Source organism: Octodon degus, unplaced genomic scaffold (genome assembly GCF_000260255.1).
Source record: "Octodon degus isolate 3935 unplaced genomic scaffold, OctDeg1.0 scaffold00007, whole genome shotgun sequence".
In the NCBI taxonomy this organism is placed as follows: Eukaryota; Metazoa; Chordata; class Mammalia; order Rodentia; family Octodontidae; genus Octodon; species Octodon degus.
In genome coordinates this window covers 9,844,389-9,852,461 of record NW_004524583.1, presented here as the reverse complement: position 1 = coordinate 9,852,461, position 8,073 = coordinate 9,844,389, and the positions used below count along the sequence as shown (strand labels likewise).

General features: G+C 56.2%; 1 protein-coding gene across 1 annotated transcript; it reads right to left on the bottom strand.

Annotated features, from left to right (window-relative positions):
• Positions 1-3,440: 3,440 nt before the first annotated feature.
• On the bottom strand, positions 3,441-8,034 carry Irf2bpl (interferon regulatory factor 2 binding protein like). The gene has a single exon (XM_004624729.3). It carries the CDS (start codon positions 6,218-6,220, stop codon positions 3,869-3,871), a length of 2,352 nt encoding a protein of 783 aa, XP_004624786.1. The 5' UTR covers positions 6,221-8,034; the 3' UTR covers positions 3,441-3,868.
• Positions 8,035-8,073: the final 39 nt, after the last annotated feature.

Here is an 8,073-nt window from a genome sequence, read left to right as displayed (position 1 = left end):
ATATAAAGAATGCTTGTCTAGCAAGCTGGAAGCCCTGGATTTGGTTCTAGGCACCAAAAGCAAAAAATAAACCTCCCCTGGGCCGGGGAGATAGCTCAGTAGAATAAGTGCTTGCCTGGCAAGCGCAAGGCTCTGAATTCAAACCCTGGTACCGCAAAAAATAAATAAATAAATAAATAAACCTCCCCTAAGACTATGTCTCAAAAATAAAAACAAAATGCCCCCTCCCAAAGAAAAAGAGAAGAAAACAAAAGTGAATTTCAGTACCAGTCACATCAGCCAGGCCAGGTGGCCATGTGTGAAAATGCACCTTGCCTTAACTCAGGCCTGATGAGGCTGCTGTCCTCATGCCTGGGCAACCCCAGCGCTGCCCTCTGAGGTCAGAGACAAGACCCCCGTCAGCCTGTTTTCTCCATGCTGTTGAATTGAGTCTTCACTGCCCTCCTACCATACCCACTTAAGGAGCATCCAGCTTGGATTAGGAAGAAGCCCCTACAAATAGGTGCAGTATGGATTTTTCAATGTTGGCCACTATGACTCTGAGTGGGGAGGAGGGGAGATGGGTAGGAAGACCCCAGGTGACATGGAGATGACCCTCTGGGTCTCTGAGAAAGCCACAGAGTCCTCGCATTCCAGAGACGGAAAATGCTGCTTAGGTATCCAGCAGGGAACGCTTCAGGGAAGGGGGAATCCTACCTAAGATCCTATCAAAACTGGTTAAGGCAACCAGACCAGCAGCTGAATGAGTTCAGGAAGAGAAAGGTCACGTGTCTGAAAAAAAAAAAAAAAAGGAAGCTCCACCGTTTAGCAAATGGCCCCTGGCCATAGTAAACTTTAATTAACTGCACCATTATAATTCACTTCCAGCCTAAGTGTTCCACCCCAGCCACTCCCTGCCTCCCATCCTCTCTTTCTCCACCTCCCCAGGTCTCATCAAGTCAGGCTGCCTCCCTTAGTGAAACCGAGCTGGCTTCCTTTGCTGGATGCCTATTATTACAGCTACTGCTTTTCCTGCTAATAATAGCACCTGGCAACAAGGGGGAGAAAACTACACTGTTCTCAGCTCTTAATGACAGGACCCTCTGCCTACCTACGTGCACTAGTAATCAAAGGTCTTGTAAGCCTACAAGTTCCTGAAAATAATACCAGAGCAAGGACGAGACATTTGCAGGCAGGCAGGAGCCCATGTACTCGTGGAGGCAGATAACAGGGCAGGATGTGCACTGAAGCCACCAGACACTACTCAGAGGATCCGCACCCAGACAGGTAATCTACCCATCTAAGCTCATGCGCGCCTCTTCCTTCAGTGGTGGTTAAATTACACCCAAGATGCTCCCTATTCTCAGGCTGTGGAGCCTACCCACTTCAGGAGTGTGCATTGAGAGTGGGGGTTGGGAGCACCTTAAAGGATCTTGCAGGCAAAACATGCTCCATTTTTATTAATGAGCTTATGAGAAAAGCCAAGCCAGACCTTTAAGAGAAATGTGTGACTGGTAGCCAGGCGAGGACCGGTTTTAGAATTAACTCTTCCTACAGTCTGCTATGCATTATCACCCCCAAGTTAATTACCCCTGAGGATGAAAATAGGTTTCATGAGTCATAAGCACCAATACAACACTTGGCAGCAGACGAAAATGCAAGGACACATTTGCAGAAAGCTGACACGAATGTCTATTTATATGTAGGGAGATTCTTAAAGAGGTGAGACAGGCACCTCCCATGTATCAGGATTAAGAGGCCGAAGTAGACCCATTAATACTGCCACGTACCTATCCCCAAACAGGCACGCGCGGGTACACACACACACACACACACACACACACACACCTTGGTTTTGTACCACTTCAAACATGGTGGTAGCAAAAGCAGGGACAGAAACTAAAGTGTGTTATTAACAGCAAGTCCCAACACCGACCCAGCTTCCACACCGGTGTTCCAGGTTAACCTGTGATTGTTTTCAAACGTGCCTGCGCCCACACCCTTCTCCCGGTCTGCTCCTCCCGCCACGGAGTTGGGTGGGGGCACCAAGCTTTTCTACCTATTCCTCCTTCCTTGGCCCCGCAGCCCGAGCCTGGCTGGCCCCGCCCAGGCGTGGGGTGTGGCCAGGAATGAATTTCAGATAGGATCGCCGAGTTTTGTTTTGTTTCCTCCTTTCTGTTTTCTACTCTTCGTGTATTTGCTTCCAGTAAAGTACAAGGTTCAACCAGGCTTGTTTGCCTAACCACAGCTCTCGGCCTGGTCTCGGATCTCAGCTCTAAAAGGCATTACCATTCTCTTGTCCCCTTTCCCACCCTTAGGCGCTTTACTGAGGCCGCCAAAAAAGTTTAGATGAATACTTGCCTTACTTAACTACTAGGAATGGGTTCTATTTGTTGCTCTTGCTTCAAAAGCAGGCTTTGGGTTCCCCCGCCCCTTGTTCATCCCCCAAATCCTGTTTGGATCAGTTACGTGTCCTGTCTTTAGAAGTGTCCTGTCTTTAGAAATGCTTAAGGGAAGGGGGCATGAGGTCAATGTGATGACAACTGCTTTTCCATCACATCAGCCAGAAGCTGCTGGGATCCTCCAGCCTGCGTACTTTACTTCCCAGTGGCCCACAGCCCTTTTCCCTGGCAGCTCCCAGCTCTGTGACATTGTTTTAAATGTGCAGGTTATTCTGCCGTGAGGCAAAGCACTTGAGCTTTTTGCTAGGTGCCCCCTCCCGATTGTCAAGTCATAGCTGCGGTAGCATCAGTACACACTCGTGGCCACAGGGTGAGACACCAAAAAGCATTCCTGACAATGCCATTTGCAGCTGGGCCCCACATCCGGGGGAAAATAGACGCTGAAGAGTAAACAGAAATCGCTTAGTCAGCAAGTGTCGCCTCCCAAGAGGTGAATGTAAATAGCCTGGTACGAGGGGGAGGAGCAGCCAGGCAGCACCCGGCCTTCCTCACTGGCCGGTTCTGAGGACTTACAAAGGGACAAGTGCTCCAGTCCTAGGTTGGAGATAGGGAGGATGTCCCTGAATTGGAGTCCTGTGCCCTCTGCCCTAGAAAGACAAACTTGCTGACTCCCAGAAGAATTAATATCAATTGAATTTATTACAAGTTACTAAGCTCCAAGGCACATTACAGTGTTCTGTTAACTACAGAAATGTATAAAGGACAAACAGAGCAGATTCTCCATGTCTAGCATTTCGCTCTACGGTTCAAAAGCATCCGTGCATCAATAAAGCAAAAACAAAACAACACATGAAGATCCAACACATTCAGGTCAGTAGAAACAAACCAAAACATTTTCCCCTCACAAACTTGCAACAAAAAACACCCCATCCCCCCAACACCTCCCTTACCATTTTGCAAACAAAACAAGAAAACAAAACAAAACAGAACAGAAAATAAAATGAAGACTTCAACACTTGGGGCTGTTTATAAAGATGCTTTCACCATTTTATAGCATCATTTTTTAGGCAGCAACACTGGCCTTGGCAAAAAAAGTCTTTTTCTTTTGTGTGTTTTTCCTTTCAGAGTGCATAACATTTACAAAAATACACACCAGCAGCAGTCGTTGCTAAAGGCTATTAATTTTGTACCTAGGCAAACATTCTGCCACCAAATAAATGCTAACGAATATGATGCAAATGACCCAACCAATATTATACTGCTTAACACAAACCAGCTTATCCTTCAAATGAAGAAGTTACATACCTTTGTTTCAAAATATAGAAACATACGACGAAAATAATGTCTATACATAAGACTAACTTTTTGCAGTTATATTCACAATTCTACATCTTGGGGGTGAGGGAAGGGAAGGTGGAGCTGGAGTGAGGGGCCCTCTGGCTTGGAGAGGAGCTGGTCTAGGGCAAAGGAAGTGGCTGCCCTGTGGTTCAAGGGTCTCTCTCCTTTTTCACTTTAACATCCCCAGCTAAGATAGTCGCAATTTCGCCCTGCATGAAGGCCCAAGGTACATTCGACCCAACTAAGGGGCATTTCTCTCCGCTGGGGCAATACACCTCACCAGTGGCCCCCTGGGCCTTAATACTCTCTCTAGAGCAAGGAAAGCAAAATTTATGGCTGGGGACAGATGGGCACTGAACAAAATGTGTGTCCTCCAAACGTTCGTGGCAAATGGTACAGCAGAGGGGTCCGCTGTTGGCCATGGGGGAATCCGGAATGTTTTGGGGGTGCACTTGGTCCATGCCCGGGTGGGCGGTAGGCGGCGGGGGCGCCACCTGTAAATTCAGGTCCCCGTTACGTGATGCCAAGCGGCGCTGCCCCGGCACGGAGGCGGGCGACACTGGGCTGCTGCTGTTGCGCCGCGCGGACGCAGTGGTAGAGTGCACGGAACTGCCATCCTTGGGCGAGTGCGCCGTGCCCAGAGTGTCTGCCACCGACATAAGGGCAGCCATGGGGGATGGACCGTTCTGGGGGGCGGACTCTGGAGGGGTGGTCCGGTTAGAATGGGGTCCCAGGGGTGGGGGTGGTGGAGGCGGACCCCCAGCCGCATGCCCCGGTGCCGCAAAGCCCCCCGCGGACATGGTGAGCTTCAGTGCCTCGCTCTGATTTGCCATCCATTGCTGCCTCTGCTGTTCCTCGCCCAGCTTCAGGGCACTCTCGGCGGAGTCCGGGGGTTCTGGGGATGCCTTCCTCTTGCGTAAGCTAGAGGCTGTGCCCCGGCCCGACGGAGTGGCAGGGGGCAGGGCCCCCGTGCCCGGAGGTGCGCTAGGGGCGCGGCTGAGACTCACCAGCGCCGTGGGCAGCATGGGGCAGCTGGCATCCAGGTAGGGCTGGGGCAGCATGTCTGCACCGGGCACGCCCTCCTTGAAGAAGCGCACGGCCTCGGGCAGCAGGTCCCCAAGCAGGCGCCAATCCCCGGAGCCATGTTTCTTTTCGTACTCCAGATACTTGAAACCAGAGGATAGACCCCGGCCGAAGTCCTTCATGCAGTCCTGGTACATCTGCTTGGCCACACCGGACGCGCTGGAGTACACGTTGCCTGAGCCGGTGGGGTATTCAATGAATAGCTTCAGCTCGTAGTCCATCCCAGGCTTGGAGACAGCATCAAAGGCAAAGACACGGCCTAGGAGCGAATGATCCTTCTTGAAGCGCACCTCGTAAGGCGTGCAGCCTGCCAGCGTGAGCAGTGTGTCCCGGACCATCTTGGGCTTGTTGGCCCACTCCTCTGCGCGGTTGCGCAGGCTTTCGCTCAGCTCGGCCAGGGCCTCCGCGTTGCGCTGCTTCTCCTTCAGTTCGCGCTCCTGGTCGGTGCTCGACACCGACCCGGGCCTCTTGCCACCAGCACCCACGCCCACCTCTGCCACCGACGATGAGGTCGAAGACGCCGCAGAAGACGCCGCCACCGATGAGCCCGAGGCACCCCCGAGACAGGCAGGACCCCCGGGTGCCCCAGGTGGAGCGGGCGTGGGGGGCCCACGAGTGCCCAGCCCGTGGGGTGGGGGCGGGGGCAATACAGCCGCGCTGGCCGGGCCGTTAAGCAGCGTCTGCGGCAGAAGGTTGGGGGGCACGGCGATCTGGGGTCCCCCGCCACCCCCCGGGTTGGGCAGCCCAGTCACCAGTCCCCCGTGTGTCCCACGCCGAGATGCCACCGAAGCCGCTGCTGCTGACGATGAGTTGGGGCTCTGACGGTTCAGTTCCGGGGGTCCCTCCTCCGGTGCCGGCTTGGGGAAGCCGTTGGGGCCCCCCAGACCATTGGGCAGCCGCGCGGCGTGGCCGGCACCTCCCAGGCTCACCGGCGGTGGTGGGTACTCGAAGCGGCCGCGCTGCTCCACCGTGACGGCGGCGGCGGCGGCGGCAGCAGCCGCGCTCAGGCCATAGCGCTCCAGGCCGGCGGGAGCCGCTAGCACCGCGGGTTTGCTGGACCCGTCGACGTGGTTGAGCTGCTGCGGAGGCTGCGGTTGCTGCTGTTGCTGCTGCGCTGCGGCCGCTGCAGCAGCCGCTGCTGCTGCCGCCGCCGCCGCCTCCTTGGCCGACAGGGCCACCGTCTTGACCCCCACGGGCGGCGGCGGCCCCGGGGAGCGGCCCTCCTGGAAGCAGCCGTGAGCCCTCTTGAGCTGCCGCGCTGTCTCGATCACGAACTCTATGCGATCGGCGCCCTCGTAGTTGACGCAGCCGCGGCACACGGGTTCCGAGAAGTCCCAGATCATGGCCCAGGGCATACGGGGCAGGTCGCACAGGTAGCAAGATTGTCTCCGGGACGAGGACACCTGCGCTGCCGACATGATGCCAGCCCTGGGGAAAGTAGGCCCCCGCCCGGGCTGTCTCCGCGGCGCCTTCTCCTCCGGGAGGACTGGCTGGTTGGGGAGGGAGTCCGGCTGCGGGGGAGGGAGAGGGGGCGAGAAAGTTCTGCCCCAGGGGCTGGAGGGAACGCGAGTCTCCACCGCGGGCGCAGCGCCTCTCCACGAGGGCCCCACTGCCCGGGCGGCGACAGGCTGTACGCGCTCCTCGCCCCCACCTCCTACTGCGGCTGTCGCGTCGGGAGAGCTCAGGCGCCTTCTTCCTGGTGTCGCGGGTCGGGGCTGGACGCGCCGGGCCCAGGGGGAGGGGGCGAGGGTGTCCGGTGCCGGTCGCCGCTGCCTCTGGGCCCCCTCCCCGGAGCGGCTGGTGCGTGGACGCGCAGAGGGGGCTGTCTCTTCCTCTCCCCCGGGGGCCCCCTACGAGCTTCGTCCTCTCCCCGCCAGGCACCCTGGGGCCAGGGCTAGAGGGCTGTGCCACCCGTTGCCCGGGTCCAGTCTTGCTGAAGCCGCTGCTTCCCCGGAGGGCCTGGGGAGGGAGGTGGCAGCCGTGAGAGGAGCTTCTCCTCTCCGTAGGGTCAGCCGTTCCGCTGGTGGCGGCAGAGTTTGCACGCCGGAGGGACCTGCCGCGGCCACCGCTTCCAGGACGCACGAGAGGAGAGGAGCGCACGCACTCAGGCTCCCGGCGCCCCCTGGCCTGACGGGCGCCCCGGCCGCCAAGGGTCGCAGCGCTCACGTTGGCTGCAGGGCGCTCGCGCGGCGCCTCCGCCCGGGTTGCATCCCTTCCCGCTCGCGCTTGCCCGGAATGTGGGGTTGTGATTGTTACTCTACGTTCCGGAGGCGCGTCTCGGCGCTCCTTCTCGGGCTGCGGCTCGCGCTGTCCCCAGCTTGGCCGCGCGGGATGCCGCCCGGGCGGAGCGCTGACGTCACCGCCATGCTCTGCACCAGTCCCCCCCACCCCCCTTTACACTTCCTCTGTCTGTGGAGCCCACTTGTTGCTCCGGAAAGGCGCATGCGCGGCAGGGCGCCCAGATTCCTCCCAGCCAGCCCCTCCTCCACGCCTCCACCCTCCCTTCCCCCCTCCCCTCTGTGTGTGTACAACAGCTGAGGCCGCCGAGAGCTAAGGCTGGAAGTCCGAGGCCGGGGGTGGAAATCAAACAGACGATGACCTTTCTTTCCCTGCCCTGCTTTCCCAAGTAAAGACGCATTTAAAAAACACAAGCGTCGTTTCCGATTGCAGTTCCCCACCCAGTCCATCTCACGCAGTGAATTTAAATGTCCTGTTCTAGGATTTTCGCTATGAATTTCATGTAAAGTATTACCCATTTCGTCTGCGATCAACCCCTTTCCCATCCCCGTTAAGGACTGTGCATTCCTTTGGCACCAATGATACCCCAGCACCTACAGAACTGCTTTCTAGTCTTACAGAAACTGCCTCTCGAATTTGTTTTTTGTCCCCTGGTCTAGGAAGCCGAGATTAAACGGCGCTAAGTGAAATTAGGGTGAGCTACCCCTCCCCCTAGCCGAACTCTAAAAATTTTGGTTGAAAGACTAAAAGAAGCTATGATCACCCTGAGGCCTTTAAGGAAAACAGTCTACTTACGGGGTTTGCGCAGCTGCAGTTGCGGGAGGGAGGGGGAGGTGCTGGAGAGACCAAACAGGTGAGCGGTTATTCTGGGTTTCATAAAAGAAGGTGGGGGCAGCCTTTAACAACACTGATGGTTTTTTATACAGCAGAGAGTTTTGAAAGTTATTTCTCACATGCTGTGATGTTTCGTACTGCTCCAGGAGGCATCAAGAGGCTGTGTTAACCCTTTATAAGATCACTGTTTATCATTATT

What these genes read in the sequence shown, in the direction of transcription:
- Irf2bpl (XM_004624729.3), bottom strand. Translation starts at nt 6,220, where the DNA reads ATGTCGGCAGCGCAGGTGTCCTCGTCCCGGAGACAATCTTGCTACCTG.